General features: G+C 35.1%; 1 protein-coding gene across 6 annotated transcripts in view; it reads left to right on the top strand.

The window, feature by feature from the left end:
- WDFY3 (WD repeat and FYVE domain containing 3) overlaps window positions 1–19,332 on the top strand; it is a 283,768-nt gene that overhangs the window by 147,581 nt on the left and 116,855 nt on the right. For 5 of the 6 annotated variants that reach the window (XM_059066368.2, XM_067035985.1, XM_067035986.1 and 2 more), the window contains 6 exons: window positions 3,467–3,934; window positions 4,705–4,806; window positions 8,037–8,230; window positions 11,755–12,212; window positions 14,065–14,148; window positions 18,719–18,896. In XM_059066368.2, coding sequence (XP_058922351.1) covers window positions 3,467–3,934; window positions 4,705–4,806; window positions 8,037–8,230; window positions 11,755–12,212; window positions 14,065–14,148; window positions 18,719–18,896 — 1,484 coding nt within the window. The remainder of the gene's footprint in view (window positions 1–3,466; window positions 3,935–4,704; window positions 4,807–8,036; window positions 8,231–11,754; window positions 12,213–14,064; window positions 14,149–18,718; window positions 18,897–19,332) is intronic. The other variant, XM_067035987.1, reaches the window with a different exon arrangement.

Here is a 19,332-nt window from a genome sequence, read left to right as displayed (position 1 = left end):
ATCATGGGTTTACTTTTGAGAGCTTTTTATCTATTCTCGTTCACTTTATATTGGATGCAAATGTGGCCAGGGCTGATGTTCAGCTGGCTCGCGGGAGTGTAACCCCGCAAGGATTGTCTGTAGCCAGCTGTCATTCTGATTGGTCACTCACATGTGTAATTCATTCGTTACTTTCTGTCTTATACTTCCTAAACATTTATTAATTTCCTCCCTTCTGGTAACAGCCCTACTGCCACTACCTTAGTTGAGGCTGTGCAGATCACTCACCTGGATTACCATAGGTGTCTTTGTAACTGTTCACCTTTCTATTCATCTCTACTCCTCAGAGCCATCCTCTGCAGTGTTGCATGGAATCTAACTCTGGTGACTTGGAATCTGAAAAATAATATTCAGTGTCTGTTTACTGAATGAACGCTTGCATTTCTTTATTTAGACCTTTATTCTTACTTCATTTTACATTTTGCTTATGCTTGTGTCATACAGGCTCGTTTTTCAAGCGTTCAGTTTTACATTAGATTCTGAAAATAGGAAAGCTCTATTCTTTGTTGTAGATACACTTGTTCTTCTAAACCTTAGAATAATTAGTTTCTTTTGTTTCTGCTTATATAGACTTGAGAGTAATGAGATGGTGATTGTCATCTGTTAGAATGATTTCCTTACTTTTATTTTTGTGTGCTAAACAGATTTTAGTCAGTTAATGCAAATTTTGAAACTTACACAGGATACATCTGTTTAGTTAAAATATTAGAGCATTTATGTGTCAATATTTAGGGGATATTCCTGTGTCATATAGAGCAATCTTTTAATTATCTTTTAGATTTAATTATGCTCCCTTCCCAATTAAATATTGTAGGAATTTAATGGCTATAACAGTTCTGAATAATTACTCCTGATACCATCAACACTTCAAATGTGTATGCCACTAATTTTGGAATTAGAGTTATGACATTCCTTTAGATCGTTTCTCCTGATAGAAAGCCAAATTATTAGATTCTGTTTAGTTTCATTGTATATAAGGTGTACTAAATTTGTAAATAATATTACAAAATCTTTTTCTGGATTAGTCACAGCAATGATTGAATTTTACATGTTAGTATAAGACTGATTGGTTATTCCGTTGGTTAAAATGCTCTGCTCTTGAAGCTGGTCTTGGAGACCAGTTAGTCTTGATGTTCCTTGGTCATTTACTCTGATCAACCTACTTTAACTACTTGCTAACGGCCCCTAGATGAATTGGATAACAAGGGGGATTAAGGAGTAAGTAATGAATCAGAGCAGATTCATTACTGTAAGTAAAAAATTACAAAGAGCCAAAATTCCTCTGACCACTGCATTTCTACTGTTATCTTTATATGCAAGGATTACCACACTTTACATTTGACTTTTAATTGTGTGTATTTTTACACATTGTGTTCAGTTCAGCTCTTTGGGGTTGGTGGTTTATATGCCTTATCTTTTGTCAGTGACATCACTTAAAAACAGATCATGAAAATTAAACTCGGAAAAATCTAAATTTTCCCACATTACCCTAAGTTCAGCTCTTTCTAACTCCTTTCTTTATGGTGAGAATTGATTTTGTCATATAGCCCAAAGATGCAAAATATTGATTACAGTTATTCTTTAACCTTATTAGTCACACATAGTCAGACTTGTACATTTGTATGTTCATCAGTCTATCAAAGCTTGGTTTTTGACTACCTGCAGGTAATAAAAAGTAAAGATGTACTCAAAAAGAGCAAGCATCACATTAATAAGGAACTGGAAGTAAGGATTTGACATTTGGCACACATGGAAGAAGTTTGTATGTTATAAACAAACAGAAAGTTAAAGTCACATATAGACTGAAGATTTTTTTTAAATCTTTGCATTTTTCAGATAATGTCCAAACCAGAATTTCTGGGCAGTCTTTCTAACCCATTTTATATATTTCCTCGTTCTGTGTTTATCCTCTTTCTAAAATGCAGCTGATTCTGTAAGGCTCTGTGTTAACTGTTTGGTCACTCTTGCAAAAGCTCTATATTCCTAATGGTTGTGAATCTGGGGACAGTTTTTATAGACAAATGCTTGTTTTCATTTGCCTCACATATTTCCTATGTTAATTTCTTTATAATGATTGTCACTAATTTGCCTCACAAGAGCTATTATATACAGATTTTTGTTTTTTCCAGTTGGTGTGTTTGAAAATCAGATATTTATAAATATAGCTAGTAGCTGGCCATAAACTGCTTTAACAAATGTGTATGTAAACAAATTGCACTTTCAGCTTGAAAACAAAATAAATTTCTGAATTAAAATTTCATGAAAGTTCTAATGTTATAATTAAAAATGTAAAACTGGAACTTAGAGAATTTTTTTCCCCTCCTGTTTTCCTGCTGCCATTTTTGCTGTTCTCATGCCTGTTACCTCTTCAGCCTGAAAGTCTTTTCACATTGAGAGGTAACTGTTCTTATAGTCAAGGTCAGTCTTACAGATAATAATTAAGTGACACTCCTACACATTTCCAAACTCTAAACCCTAGACCTGTATAATTTACTTTATTTTTTCTAGAACAGTCTGATGTTTCAATATATACTATTCTGGAATCAGAATATTCATAGTGCTGCATTAAAAGCTTAATTAGTGTTATTTATTTTTAATTAAATGACTGAACCTGTTGAAGACAAAGAAGACCTTTTGTGAAAATAGGATGTATTCTTAGTAAATAGTTGATAAATGTTACAATTCATAATCTGTTTAAATAGACTTGTTTTGGGACTTCCCTGGTGGTACAGTGGTTAAGAATCTGCCTGCCAGGGAGATCAGCTTGGTGCTTTCAGGGAGATCAGCTTGGTGCTTTGTGACCACCTAGAGGGGTGGGATAGGGAGGGTGGGAGGGAGATGCAAGAGGGAAGAGATATGGGGACATATATATATGTATAACTGATTCACGTTGTTATAAAGCAGAAACTAACACACCATTGTAAAGCTATTATACTCCAATAAAAATGTTAAAAAATATTAAATTAAATTTTTAAAAAAGATATTATTTTGCTTACCGAAAAAAAAAAAAAAGAATCTGCCTGCCAATGCAGGGGAAAGGGGTTCAAACTCTGGTCCAAGAAGTTCCCACATGCCACAGAGCAACTAAGCCCATGCGCCACAACTACTGAGCCTGTGCTCTAGAGCCCACGAGCCACAACTGCTGAGCCCATGTGCCACAACTGCTGAAGCCCGTGCGCCTAGAGCCTGTGCTCTGCAACAAGAGAAGCCACCGCAGTGAGAAGCCAGCACACCGCAATGAAGAGTAGCCCCCAGTCACCGCAACTAGAGAAAGCCTGCATGTAGCAACGAAGACCCAACGCAGCCAAAAATAAATAAATAAATATATTAAATTCCATATTTTAAAAATAAATTAATAAATAGACTTGTTTGCCACGATGAAAATATCACATAGCACTGACTTTTGTGTTCTTGTTTTCTATTTTAGGTCACAGTGTGAGAAACGTCCAGGCCTTTGCAGTTCTTCAGAATGCATTTTTAAAAGCAAAAACCAACTTCCTTGCCCACATCATTCTTGATGCCATCACAAATATTTACATGGCTGACAATGCCAATTATTTCATCCTAGAGTCACAGCACACACTGTCACAGTTTGCAGAAAAGATTTCTAAACTCCCAGAAGTACAAAACAAATACTTCGAGATGCTGGAGTTTGTCGTTTTTAGCTTAAATTATATCCCTTGTAAAGAACTTATTAGTGTTAGCATCCTCTTAAAATCTAGCTCTTCTTACCACTGTAGCATTATTGCAATGAAAACACTTCTTAAGTTTACACGACACGACTACATATTTAAAGACGTGTTCAGGGAGGTGGGTCTTCTGGAGGTCATGGTAAACCTTTTGCACAAATATGCTGCCCTCTTGAAGGATCCAACTCAGGCACTAAATGAACAAGGTAAAGCACTTTGCATAATTTTATTTTTATTTGACATGGGTTTGAGCAGGGTGTTTTGTTCATGTTTTGCCTGTCATTTTGTTACTGATTTGAATTACTTAATGTGCATTATTATGAGATCCATGTGAATGTTTCCCACAAGTTAACTTGTTCCTTCAACTTCTATTAGGGAATTGGGGAGAGGCAGGGGGTTGGCAGGGACAGAAATATGTCGTGGTGGAAGAGAATTTAAGGTAAAAACTGAGGAAAATATTTATGATCCACGTGACCAATGTCTACTACTTTGTTTTCTTTGTTACCTTAAATTTGATGTTTTTCGTCCTTTCTGATAAATCTGTTTAAAGCATAGTAGTATCTGGCACTTAGTATTAAATGTGTTGAATGAATTAATGCAAGTTGAATAGACAGCACTATGCATAAACTTTTCATTCTCTTTGGTGCATTAAAATCTAGCATTCTTCTGTTGACCTTGATTAGGAAAGCACCTGTGAGAAGGATACATTTTACTTTGATTGGCATTTTCCTTTTTAATATTTGTTAGGTAGCTCTAGCCTTCTAGCCACACCAAAATGAAATCTATAAACATTGATTTTGACTTCACTTTTAGTAGCTGGTAGACATGAGTATCATTTTTAAAGGCTGTATTATGTAAGTTGTGTTGATGGTAAAAGTGATAGGAATTATTTTTTTAATTATTTAAAAAATCCTAAATCCAGAAAAAAATAAGCTTATAACTTCTGTGATTTGGACCTTTAATTCTTTTTTCCTAGGGGACTCAAGAAATAATAGTTCATTTGAAGACCAAAAACACCTGGCTTTGTTGGTCATGGAGACCTTGACAGTGCTTCTTCAAGGATCAAACACAAATGCAGGTAATTAGAAAATTTTCTAGCAAGTGCTTTGGGAGGATATTACCTCTGGTTTGTCTTCTGTAATGATTCTTGCTTCTGAAATGCTCCTGTGACTTAGAGGAAAAACTATTGATTCCATGATGGCACCATCATATCTCTAGAAATGCAATACTTTTGATCTTCCTAGGTTTATGAATGACAAAATATATAACATTATTATTACTTCAAAATATATTCTTATATTTTATCGTATGCCTTGTGTTTGAAGTATTCTTCTTCTGTTTTTTTACTTATATAGTGCAGACTCTTCATCGAATAACTTTGCTTATTTAAATATTTTCCAAAACATGGTGATTCTCTTAATTATTTAGTAATTCAAGACAGAGTATTATAATGTTACAACCTTAGGGAAATACTGAAAAGAATAAAACTTGCCTCTCCCAGGTAAAATTAGATTCAGTAAATCTTTTGTTTATCTTTAATCTCAGCTTTTCTTCAGTCTTTTTCTACCTGTCGTTAATAAATGGTCCAGCTGTATTTATAAAATATCACACTTGCTTTTGAAAAAGATTACTTAAAATTTTAGCCAATGTCAAAAACCTCCCAGGCACCATTGTCAATACAACTTCAAAGAAATAAGTGATGAGGTAGGCTGAGCCCAGATCACATAGAGCTTTTTTAGGCCATGCTGAGGAACTTGAATTGTATTTTAAGTGTTATGGCAAGCTAGAAATGAATGAGTTAATGAACAAATAAATGAACTAGCAAACACACAAATGCATGCCTATTTGCCTGAATGCGGAGGAGCCCAATATGCAAAATTTTCAAAATGCAGAGATAATTCTTGGACTTACCTGGTGGTACAGTGGTTAAGAATCCACCTGCCAATGCAGGAGACATGAGTTCGATCCCTGGTCCGGGAAGATCCCACATGCCACAGAGCAACTAAGCCCGCGCACCACAGCTACTGAGCCTGTGCTCTAGAGCCTGTGCACTGCAACTGCTGAGCCCACACACCACAACTGCTGAAGCCTGTGTACTCTAGGGCCTGTGCTCTGCATCTACTGAGCCCACGTGCTGCAACTGCTGAAGCCCATGTGCCTAGAGCCCATGCTCCTCAGCAGGAGAAGCCACTGCAATGAGAAGCCCACGCACCGCAATGAAGAGTAGCCCCCACTCGCCACAACTAGAGAAAGCCCGTGCGCAGCAACGAAGACCCAACGCAGCCCAAAAAGATAATTCTTGACCCAAAGGAATTACAACCTGATGAAGAAAGATGTAAACACATAATTGTATAAGTAATTATTTAAGTACAGTTTTGGTAAATGCCAGTACAGAGTTGTATGAATTTAGAAGGTAATACAAACAATAAATATGATAAAATTTAATGATACTAACATTTTGTCTGTGGTATCATAATCTCCTTATTTCCACTAACTTAAGTTTAGTTAGCTGAAATAGTCAGAAATGTAATGAGGATGTACTAACAATTTATTTGGCAAATTAGCTTTTTATGACATGATCTAGAGTTACATAGGAAGAGACTGAACAATTCCACTGAAGAGTTGACCCTATAAGACCAAATGTCACTTAATCCATCTCCCAGTGTGCCAGACATTTTCACCTTTTCTTATTGACTGTCTTTTCCTTGTTAAGAAAGATGTTATTAGCTGTGTGATCTCAAGCACTTAAGATAGTATTTCACTCATAGTAAGTATTCAAAAAATTATTAGCCATTGTAATGGGCACTACCTGACAACCAGGAAGTAAATAAACCTGGCCTTCCATGTGCTAAATCTCAGGCACATGACTTACACTCACTTCAAGGTTATAGAATTCTTATGAAGTTAGCAAATAGATAGAAAGTCACTAAATAGAGAGAACAGTGGCCACTTCCACAAAATATACTTGACATTTATTCCTTCAGGAAACATTTTTTGAAACACAGGCCAGAAGGAAATCAAATTCTAATGGGGGACCAAATATATAAGCAAATGATACTAAGACTGTTTGATACAAACTATTCCAATAGTGGAATATATAAGGTACTCTGAAAGCATAAAGGATAGAACAATTACTTTGGAGCAAATAACTAATTGATGATTTAGATCACTTGGTCCATTTTTTTTTTATATACTCAAAAGATGGTATTTGACATAAGAATAGTATCATTCATGGTCAAAAGCACAGGCTATAGAACGCGCCTATATAGACATAAATCCTGCTGGCTGCTTGCTAGCTGTATGGCTGACCTTGGCCACTCAGCTTCTTGAGAAGTTACTCAACTTCTGTGTGTCTCATATGTTAATCTGTGTAGTAGAGGGTGAGGATTAAATCAGTCAGTCTACATAAAACCTTTGGGACAGTGCAGTGCCTAATGCTTTCTGTTATAGCGTTTGTCTTTTTTTTGTTTGTGTGCTCTACTAACTAAAAGTTTCATTCCTTGTAATTTTTCTCATTGCAGAATAACTTACTCCGTTGTTTTCTTGCTACTGTTTTAGAAGCCTTGTTCAGTTTAAACCTCATTTATTTGGGATATTGTTCATCTAAAAACCTTTTACTAAACTGATTTCAAGTATTGTTCAGTAAAGCCTCTACATAAAAATATTGGCCTCTTTGGTATCTACCTATGAAATTTCCAGATAGTCTAGATTTGGAGAAGTTGGACATGTTGACCATACCAGGACATGCTTTTTTTTCTTTTTTTTCCTGTTTTTTTTTTTTTTTTTTTTTTTTTTTTAACAGTTGCTTCTTCCTCTCTCTCCTTTCTTTTTTTTTCCCCAAAATTTATTTTATTTTTGGCTGCGTTGGGTCTTCGTTGCTGCTCTCTGGCTTTTCTCTGGTTGCAGTGAGTGGGGGCTACTCTTCGTTGAGGTGTGTGGGCTTCTCTTGTTGCAGAGCACAGGCTCTAGGCACATGGGCTTCAGTAGCTGTGGTGCGTAGGCTTAGTTGCAGATTCTTAACCACTGTGCTACCAGGGAAGCCCCAGGGCATTCTTGCATAAAGGAAATCTACAGAAAATTTGTATATGCCTTTGCTGACAACCCACAGTTTTGTATTGTATTGTATTGTATTGTAATTGTAAATTTAAAAGGAGATTTTCCTATTGTAATTTAAAAAGTGAAATAGCTGGGTGGGTTTTATGTGCATTCTTTTGAGTTACTCTTTCTACAGAAAGATCAGGTTTTAATTCATTTGGCTTAGAATGTTTTAAGTTAGCCCATATTGTTCTTTTTTCTCCTTCCTGCAAGGAATTTTTCGAGAATTTGGAGGCGCAAGATGTGCACATAATATAGTAAGGTACCCTCAATGTCGGCAGCATGCCCTGATGATGATCCAGCAGTTGGTGCTTTCTCCAAATGGGGATGATGACATGGGCACGCTCCTGGGGTTGATGCACTCAGCCCCACCAACAGAACTGCAGCTGAAGACTGACATCCTAAGAGTAAGTTTGATAAGTGTGTTGGTATGATTTTTACTACTAAAATCTGTGGCTGTTTTAAAATGACTTAAAACTATTATGAACTATTCTTGCAGTTTTTCTTCAAGTCTAAAATTATGTCAAAATAATAACTGAAGAAAAGCCAGTGTCTAACCTGGCCTCCAAGGGCCCTAGGGATGACAGCTGTCTCTTTTCCCTCTGACTTCCTCTCCTGGGACCCTCACCCTGTTCCTGCCACAGACATGACAGGACGTATAGCTCCCTTCTAGAATCATGTATTTCTTTTATTTTTTTTATTTATTTTTTTTTTTTCAATTACCAAAAGTACTTTATTTGTGAACAATGTGAGAGCATGTATTTCTTTTATTAAACTTTTGCTTTATTCAGTTAATTTCTCATCAATAATGAGAAATTTGTGTGTTTTTCTTTATGCTGTTGTATGTTTCATCCTGTTTTGAGTATAATGACAATTTTTTTTGTTTTTGGCCTGGCTGAATGGCTTGTGGGATCTTAGTTCCTCGACCAGGGATTGAACGTAGGCTCTGGCAGTGAAAGCACAGAATCCTAACCACTGGACCACCAGGGAATTCCCATAGTGACAATTTTGAGTGTGCATTTTAACTTAAAAGCAAGAATAATCTGACCACAATTTATCTCTTAGACAAGGAAGACATCTACATGCATATCAATATCGAGGAACATTTGTATATTTGAGGGGATTGTTGGGGTAAAAAAAAGTGCCTTCAAAAGTTGTTAAGGTTGCCAACTTTTTAAACATACATTTTCCTCCTTTCTTGGTACCTTTGTAATTGGATTTGTAAAATATTGGTAGATAAAGCCAACAAGAGGCAGTTAACCGACTTGTAATTTTAAAACAGTGTTGTTCTGGTAAATGGTGATAACTGACTCTGAGACAGGAGGAAGACAGGAGGGTGTCTTGATAGTGCTGCATTTACTGATTTCCATGGTGTCAGTACTCCCACTGTGACCTGTTTCAGGCAACTAATGTGTTACTGAATGTGGCTTGGGAAGAGGTATACAGTAGCACCCCATTGTATAATATCTCAAGGGCACAAGTAATAATAAAATATAGAAAATAACTAAGAAGTACAGAGTTTTGAGTATTTACTACTTTTGTTTTTACAATAATTTAGTTTTAAATTTATAGAACTTAATTTTTAATTATGGTTTTGTTTTTAACAACTGGTATGCAGAATTCCAAAAATAAAACTGTTCGCTCTCCTGACTGGTATGAGCTGGCTCTAGCATTCCACTGCGTTGAGGGCATGAAGTAGTGTTGGAAGGCAGCGAGGAGGATTTGGGATTCCAGTTTCAGTTTCCATTTTTGCTTCATTCAGAATTGCTTCTCACTGTCTCCATTCAGTTGAGACAACCACAGGCCTATGTAGTTTAGTTTGTAATATGTAGTATTTTATAATTCTGCCAATGTACAAATTTGAATTGTAAGCATTAGATTTATGCAAATGGAGTGAATATGTAGCTGATGATTTTGCCTAATTAACCACCTAGCATCTACATCTCCTTGTAACTTTGGCATTTGCTACATTATCATTAATTATTGATTTAAGCAGGATATTAAGTTATTCATGGTATTTGAAATTTTCAGATTACCAAGATGATGCTGTGATAATGTCACAGTGCCAACAGAGTAACCAGTTTTGAGGCAGTAGGAGGTGAACTTATCCAGAAGCACACAACATAGAGTACTTTGGGACTAAGGATTAATAAGCATTGTTTTTCTGACCCGGATCATAATTCTGACCAGCGATACGATTTTGTACATATTACTTTGACTCTTAACTCATGCTTCCTCATATACAAAATAATACATGTCCAGTTTTTCCCCAGTGTGTTTTTGAAGATGATGATGGTTATGGGTTTTTATGCCAGGCACTTCGCTAAGGGTTTTACATGTATTTCCTGTAAAGTAAGTTCTTATTATTGTCTAGATTTTACATAAGAGGAAACTCTGGCACAGAAAGGTTAAGTAACTGACTGTAGTGAAATGCTTTTTAATGTTGGGGTCAAAATTTCCACCCAAGCGTTCTGACTCTAGCCCTTGTATTTAACCTTCAAGCTAGGTTATAAGATGCTTAAAAATAACAAAAAGTTATGAAGTCTTGTTGTAAATAGGAGTTGATATTTACAAGTACAGTTTGTTAAATTTGAAAAGATACGGAAACAAAATGGAAACTTACTGCTTGCAGAATATTGAAAGGAATACACTGTATTTCTAAATTTTATTTAGATATACAGATTGTACATTCTCTGTCTTTTAAAATAATAAGATATAGGTATGTACAGTGGAATCTCATAATTTCTAAAGTATCAATAGTATATTTGAAAAAGGTAATTATATATATTAATATTTAGCTTTTCCCTTTTGCAAATACTATTAGAAATGTATGAGATATTTTAATAAAATGGCCTTTTCACATGTAATGACTAGGAAGATTGTAAATTGTGTCTTAAGCAAAATTAGGTTCTCATGGTGTTTCAGTTGCTGAAACAGGGAAAAGGAGCCTGTGTATCTGCAAACAGACTTCGAATTGCTCTTTGGGGCAGTATAGCTTCATGGTTAAGTGCATGAGTAGGGGAATCAGACTGCCTGGGTTTAAATCCTATCTTTGCCATTGTATAAGCTTTTGGCAAATTATTTAACCATGTGGGGCCTCAATTTTTCATCTCTAAAGTGCAGATAATAATAGTGTCCAATGCATAGGATTATTGAGAGAATTAAATAAGCTAATGTATTAAAGCACTTAAAGAAGTACCTAATACATAGTAAATGCTCCATAAAATGTTAAGTAATTTTATAATGTGTTATTTTTAATAATAAACTATGTTAAAAGTATGACAGTTCAGAAAATAACATTATAAAAGATTGTTTTACCTGTTTGGCCTTAACAGCTATTCTGGGAAAGAGCATGCTTTCAGCCCTCAGGCCGCAGTTCACTTTGCAAGAGAGAATGTCTAATAACTCCTCTGAAGTGACTGCTCTTTCCAAAGCATCGAGATATGGTCATTTTATATGAATCGGAATACTTCAGCTCTTGGCTTCCCTGATCATCTCTCTAATCCTTTCTAGAATAAATCATTTTGTATACACACAGTTGTAAGTTTTCATGATTGTGTAAAATTATACTCGAATATGTATTTTACTTATTTAATAAAATTACTTTGTAAAAATCACTGAATTCATTGATGTCATTATTCATCAAATATATAAGAAAAGCTTTTCGGCCAGGATTTGGATATATCCATTATTCTGTCAAAAGCAATATGCGATAGTGTTTTCTAAAACGATCTTTTGCTTTTAATATGGCACTTTTTAATTAGCAAAATATTTGGCATGCTTCATAAGACTGCTTATTCAGTAAATGACAAAAAATACTCATATCAGATGTTCACAGAATGGCATTCCCCTTTGACATTCATGTACAGTTATTTTTCTTTAATTTGAATTATGTTTGTTTTTGTTTCTGTTGTTTCTTTGTCCCCCGTAGGCCCTCCTGTCAGTCCTTCGAGAAAGCCATCGTTCAAGAACAGTTTTTAGGAAAGTTGGAGGATTTGTGTACATTACATCCTTGCTTGTTGCTATGGAAAGATCCTTGAGCTCACCACCCAAGAATGGCTGGGAGAAAGTGAACCAGAATCAAGTGTTTGAACTTCTCCACACTGTGTTCTGCACATTGACTGCAGCAATGCGCTATGAGCCGGCCAACTCCCATTTCTTCAAAACAGAGATTCAGTATGAGAAGTTGGCAGATGCCGTTCGATTTCTTGGCTGTTTCTCAGACCTAAGAAAAATAAGCCCCATGAATGTCTTCCCCTCAAATACACAGCCATTTCAAAGACTTTTAGAGGAAGACGTAATCTTGATGGATTCAGTGTCACCCACTCTACGGCACTGCAGTAAACTCTTTATTTATCTCTACAAAGTAGCCACAGATTCTTTTGACAGGTATGGCTCTGCTCTGTGCTCTGAATTAAAGGGTATACTATGTATGACTTCAACATTAAGTCTTAAATTATAACTTAACCTGAAAGAAAATGAAAACAAATGAATCTTCTCTCTCATTTACTTATCACTTTATTTGTGAATATTACTATTGCTCTGATGTTAAGCTTTTCAGCGTGGACATCTGTGTATTATTTGTAAAACCAGGTTAGAGTTAAGCTCTCAATGCACTTAGCGGAACAGTTTCAATGAAGTTTACTTTTTTTTTCCCCCCATGTTGGGTCTCAGTTGCTATGCGTGGGCTTTCTCTAGTTGCGGCGAGCGGGGGCTAATCTTCGTTGTGGTGCGTGGGCTTCTCATTGTGCTGGCTTCTCTTCTTGTGAAGCACCGGCTCTAGGCACACGGGCTTCAGTAGTTGCAGCATGCAGGCTCAGTAGTTGCGGCGTACGGGCTCTAGGGTGCGTGGGCTTCATAGCTGTGGCGCGTGGGCTCTAGAGCACAGGCTCACTAGTTGTGGCACATGGGCTTAGTTGTTCCACAGCATATGGGATCTTCCCAGACCAGGGATCAAACCCATGTCACCTGCATTGGCAGGCAGATTCTTAACTACTGCGCCACCAGGGAAGTCCCTGAAGTTTACTTTTAATGGTGGTGTTTCCTATGTTTTCTTTTTCCTCTTTATTCTCAAGAACATTAGGTACATCCAGACTTATTGATATTAGTTATCAGTAGAACATAGTTATGATTATATGTATTTTCAGACAGATGATACAGTCTCAACATTCATAATCATTCCTAACATTTTATAATCCTCAAAAAATGATATATCTCCCTGGGAGACATTGATAGTTCAAGAGTCCATCAGATTAATTTACTCATTCCTTCATTAAATAAGTACTTAACAAACACTTATCGCATGCCAAGTCATCGTGCTAGGCGTTGAGGGTGCAACTCAGCACAAGGCTACTTTGGTTATATCCATCCTTTACCTTAAATACAAGCACATAAATAAATGGTAACATATTGTGATAAAATCTGTGATGTGGGAAATCCAGGGTTCTAAGATCATATGTCTGCTTTACGTAAATCAGTTATTTTCAGTTCTTAAAGTGTGTTTTCAATTAAGCTCTCACTTTGAAAATAATGTGAGAGTGATTGTTTTGATCATGCTGCTAATTTGCCCCAAGCATTATCACTTTTAACCATTACCATAGTTTTACTTCATAAAACGAGTGAATTCTTTCTATAATGGCCCCATAAATAAAGCGAGTAACTCTATTGGGTAGAGCTAAAAGCTTTTATATCCTTAAGGGTAAAATTAACTACTTTGAAATACTTACTGAGATGTTTCTTGTTTCTTAATATTTCTTTGGCCTTAGTATTTAGATAGAAAACACAGGTAATGTAAAAAAAGGTTTTCAAATTTTCCCTGCCTTGAAAATAAAAATGCCTATATATTGTTAACTTATAGAAACCATGGGAGAGTGTAGTGTTGAGGGAATAAGATGTTTTTTAAAATTAAAATTTGTGTATTTAGATTCAACCTCTTTTCCCTTGTTTTCTAACTTATCCTAGTTAGTATACCTTATTTTTAGTTTGCTTCCTCAAAAAAGCAAGGCCTATAGTACTCTGTTTAACAAATATGTTACATGTTAACATTAATGAATAAGCATCTGCCTTAAGCATGCTTTTCTGTTTCCCTCAGTGCATGTGTTGTAGTCTTGTTCCTTGTTCCTGCTGAGTATGGAGGATGTTCCCTATTAAACTTTTACTGGTATTTCTTGTGAAACTAACCAACTGCCAACCTGGTGTCCTGTTCTAACCTTTCTAAACCACCCTGTTTTGTTGTCTGTAGTCGTGCAGAACAGATCCCTCCTTGCCTGACAAGTGAGTCTTCTCTCCCCTCTCCTTGGGGTACACCAGCTTTGTCCAGGAAAAGGTACTGATCTAATAACAGAAGTCAATCTTTACTTGTATGGGTTTTTTTCTTCTGTGCTCAGTTATATATTAATGTGGATTTTGTGCTTTGTAACTTTATTTTCTTTCTATTTGGTATCTTTGTTTTTGTTTTTAAAACTGTCAGCTTCTGCTGAGTATATTTATGAGAGTAAAATGTGTTGATGCTATGAAGATATGAAGGACATGTAGAAGTTTGTCATCCAACTCTATTATTTGGACTAAAATATGCATTTTAGAGCCAGCATGTATTTTATTAAAATTAACTTAGAAATGAAGATGTAATGCCTCTACTCTTTAACTAGAATACTTTTCTCCTTTTTCTTTTCACTTTAAATGTGCTTGGGATCATTCTTTGGTTTTTAGTATTACTTCAAAATGAACGTCCCAGCACTGGCTGAGGAAATGTGTATTTTCTCAATCGGGTTCAACCAGTTGAAATGTGATACTGTTATGAAGACTCAGCAGGCTAACCTTTGAAAAAATGAATTTAAAAAAATCTCCCCTAGCTCCTGTTTTCATCAGTTGTGTGTAAATCTCTTTCTAAACTGATGTAGTCTACCTCATATATAAAGCTTATGACTATAAAGAACTAGCAGTTGATTGACAAGAGTACAATTAAGATCCATTTGAGATTCCATTTGCGACCTGTACTTAAAATGATCATAGTCTGTGCACTTGGCACCAAATACTCTTCCTGCCCCTGTTTTCCTCATAAGCAAGTGCAAGTCCTTAAGTCTTGTATTAATTCTCTTCCACTGTGGCTTTTTAAAAATGAATCCTGAGGTTCTGCTATGTTGTTGTTTAATTTTATTTCTGTTTTTCAGATTTTGAAACTTGAACGCAGTTGTGGTTAATTTAGTACCAAATTTGAAGTATTTGTTATAAATTTGGTATTTCATTATATTTTAAGAGTAATATTCATTAGGTATATGGGCTTGTATTTTCCTTTTTCTTTTAAATTTACACTGGGGCTTACAGCTCATTTTCTTCTAGTAAATCATGGCATAGTTAAATGAATTTAGTATTGTTCAATGTATTTGTATTTTAAAACTACTGTTTCTTTTTTGTTTTTGTAAGAGCAGTTCTTGATTCAAGATATTCTGAAATCAATTTGAGTTGACCTAGTGTATTTTTCTGTTGCTAAAATGAATAAGGTAAAAGGTATACTTTGTGTTGGAAGATTCATGTGTGCTTACTATCCCAGAGAACTCCTGGATGTTAGAAAAATAGTTTCAATTATTAAATAGTTTTAATCATTAAAACATATTTATGATTCTGTCATACATGGTAAAGGCTTAAAAATTGCTGTGTTTAAATTCATTAAGTATTAACCAAAAATTACAGAACACTTGCAATAGGGATTCACAGATTAAGCTTAAAAATTGCTGTGTTTAAATTCATTAAGTATTAACCAAAAATTACAGAACACTTTCAATAGGGATTCACAGATTAAGGGGACAAATATTTAAAAATCCATCAGAACCTGCTATTTATTTAAATAGTAGTTTGACAAAGGGAAAACAGCATTTTATTCCATATCATAGTTATTTAAGGCCTTTGATCAAAAACATTTTTTCATCTTTTACGACACAACTACCTGTAAGGATGTCCTGTCTTTGACCTAAGGGGAAACTGTCACTGAATCAGCAGTTGTAGTTGAGTGTATCTTATCCATGGGAATTCTAAGCAGGCTTACAAGTTGATGTTACCCCAAGGAAGCTCCCAGCACTGTTCATGCTAATAATAAGATCAGTGTAGCTTGCCTTTCTGGTCAGGTTACATACATTTTGCTCAGTGATAAGAATCATAAGCTAATAAAGAAAACTTTTGTTACTTCACAGTATAGTAATGTTTAAAGTTAGAGTATCTCAAGAACATCTCAAATTACATCAGCTTATGGGCATCTTTTTTCTTGTGGCAAAACATGTTTTGTTTTGTTTGCAAAAGGAAAAACCAACATTGTGTTAGTTTTATGGCTTGTGGAGATGAAGGTACTAAGGAAATTTCAACTTGTGATACTTGTCTGGCAAGTAAAATCTTGGAGATTCTTCTCTATTTGAAGAATTGGAGGAAAAAGAACTAGGAAACCTTATTTTGGAAAACTAAAACTCGTAATTTCTTTTCATTATTCAGAAGGAATAATGGAACAGAATTTTGCTGAACAATATTCAGTAACAGTTAGAGGAGGGGAAAACAAAATACAAAATAGTAATCAAGACTCTCAGAATGTATCTGCAATGGCAAAAAAGGTGTGGCGAGTACTAGTTCTCATTCGAACATGGTGTCCATTACTCAGTGCCTATACACACTTGATAATTAAGGCAAAGCAAATTCAGAATTTAAATATTTAAGTATATATTCCCAAAAGAGGTAGATAAGTCTTAAGTATATATGAGAATTTAGATTGAAATAGTAAGTAGCAATTTCTTTAAGCTTTAAAAGTAACTGCAACATAAAAATTAACTAAATTTTGCAATGTCATTTTATCCTGTCTTTGCAAATGGTTAGGTCTTGGTTGGTAGTTACCAATTTAATAAGCTTACCACAGTCTGTAAATGTAAAAAGTGGTAATACCTGTGGTAATACCTAAGTGACTTAGTAAGAATTAATGTTATATATTGGCTGTTAAAATAGACCTAATTTTATTTAATAAATACCATGCTTTAGATTTCTACGATGTTCACAGTATTTTTCTAGTTTGAGAAGAATAATGTAATTCCTACATTAGAATATTTTTCTATATAAGGTTTTAAAGTTTACTACTATAATAGTTACATATTAGTAGAGTTCAGTTTCCAAAGACATAAAGGACTTTTTCCTAGCTATACATGTCAAAACTTTAAGTTCAAATTTATATTAAATCAGGCAACTAAGAAATAACTTCAGAAGGCCTGTAACTAGAATGTACAATTAGAATTGATGTTTTTTCTCAAAATTGCATTAGTTTTTATGTGTAATGAAAACAATTTTTATGAAATTTCTTAATGGTTTGGAGTTCCTATTACACAATAGAGGAATTAGGAATCATTTTTTTTCTAGTTAGGTCAAAATATTTTAAAGAATAAAAGGAGAAACATGGGAGGAGGATACCTGTTGTTAATAAACATTTAGAAAACTATTCTGGTAAGTTTAGAAATTAAATCTTAGTGAACAAAAACAGAAAAAAAAAAAAACCCAGGGAGTTAAAAAAATGAGTAGGTGGAGGATATGCTGACTTTAAACAGTAGAGCACATGTGTTTTTTTTCTTTTTTTTAAGTGAAGCTGAATACTTTCCTAGAATCTCTGTTAAAAAGAGAATGGTACTTAAAAAAAAAAAAAAGGCAGTGCCAATTCTTTGCTACTAAATTAGTGACTTAAAGCATCTGTTTCCCAAGCTGCTCTTGTGCCAGAGAGCTGAAACTGCGCTGCTCTCAGTGACAGAGCTCAGCATTAGACAAATTATGCTGAAACCAATTCATTGGAACAAAGAGCTCCCATAGGCTGAAGCCACAAGCATCTGTTTCCTTGTGCCAAGATACAAAATGTGCAAAACTCATGAATTGCAGAAGAAGAGTATGAAATAGACGGTGGAGATCATTGATGAGAAGAAATGTTGTGCATTCAGGGCATAGCTAGGCTTTCTAACTCATGGAAGCTTGTTGAGTAAAATATCCCAAGTTTTAAAAATTGTGACTATTCTCAGTGGTAGGGAGGATAATGTAAAAGAGCGTGAATGTAGTTCCAAATAAGCTAATGGAGAACTCCCCTTGATTCTTAATACATTTATTGACATGTGGCCAGGATTCTGAGCCAACTCTGACTCAGTTGAACCAGTTATAGTGTAGGCTGCTTTGATCTTGTTTGTTCTTGATTATATTACCCTTGGTTTAAGGAAAGGTTAAAAACACATAGGAAATTTCAAAGGAAACACTCTCACTGAGGCACTTAATATAACTTGTACTCTCATCACAAATTATCGGAACTGTCATCTTTCTTAGAGCTTTGACTCACTGTAATTTCACCTATTCTTTATATTTTCTGTCATGTATGTTATTCTTTTTGTTTTTCTTTTTTTCACTTTTACTGAGATATAATTGATATACTGCACTGTATAACGCTTAAGGTGTACATCGTAATGACTTGGCTTACATGTGTTGCAAAATGATTACCACAGTAGGTTTAGTTAACATCCATCATCTTACATAGATTCAAGGAAAAAATGGTTATTTCCTTGTGATGAGAACTTTTAGGATCTACTCTTTTAGCAACTTTCAAATACACCATAGAGTAATGTTAACTAGTCATCATGTGCCATTCTTTAATGAAACAATCAAAATAGTAAGTGGTAAAAACATACAAGAGCCTAAAAGACTTGATAAGTTGTCTATACGTGACTCAAGAATTGATAATATATTGTTTTTTAATTTCCCAACGTTAAGGTGTTTTGTAACCCAACCCTTAATTATAAGGCTTTTTTTAATTCAGTGGAGAAAGGTAGTAGAAGATGAAGAAAATGAACAGAGAATGTGATTGAAATTAAATACCCAATTACCCTTCTTTCTTTTCGTAGGCATGCATATCATTCTGTTTCAACTCCCCCCACCTACCCTCCTAAAAACGTTGCTGACCTGAAACTACATGTGGCAACTTCATCTCTCCAGAGTTCTGATGCTGTCATCATCCATCCTGGAGCCATGCTTTCTATGCTGGACCTCCTGGCCTCTGTTGGGTCAGTGACACAGCCAGAAGTAAGCTTGGATAGATTGGTTCCTTCCCGTCTTTAATGAGTGGAAGGTGTGACTGCATGAGCAAGGGAGTGGGACCAAGAAGGTGACATGGAACCTTTCTGTGTCACATACTGAAGTAGGTAAAGGAAAAAAACAGGATTTTCGTGTTTGAGTCTTAACTTTCCTAATGAGTGGTAGATACGTATGTTTTAGAATACAGCTTATTTGTTAAAATGCAGTTACTTCTGGTACTAAAATAATTCTCTTTCTCCTTGTAAATCCTGCTCAGCAGTGGAAATTGTTAATAAATAATACAGGAAGAAAAATGACTGAAGGTACTATTTTGAGGCTATGTATATATTTTCATTTGTAACACTCAGGAGTTTGGGTGAACCGGAGTTTGGGTGACTAGTTTTGTTTAAAATGTTGTATGGTTTCGAAGGCCTGAAGTGTCACA

The sequence above is a fragment of the Kogia breviceps genome, chromosome 6, assembly GCF_026419965.1.
Source record: "Kogia breviceps isolate mKogBre1 chromosome 6, mKogBre1 haplotype 1, whole genome shotgun sequence".
Lineage (NCBI taxonomy): Eukaryota > Metazoa > Chordata > Mammalia > Artiodactyla > Physeteridae > Kogia > Kogia breviceps.
The sequence above is the reverse complement of the archived record's forward strand: the minus strand, read 5'-3'. Positions and strand labels throughout refer to the sequence as shown.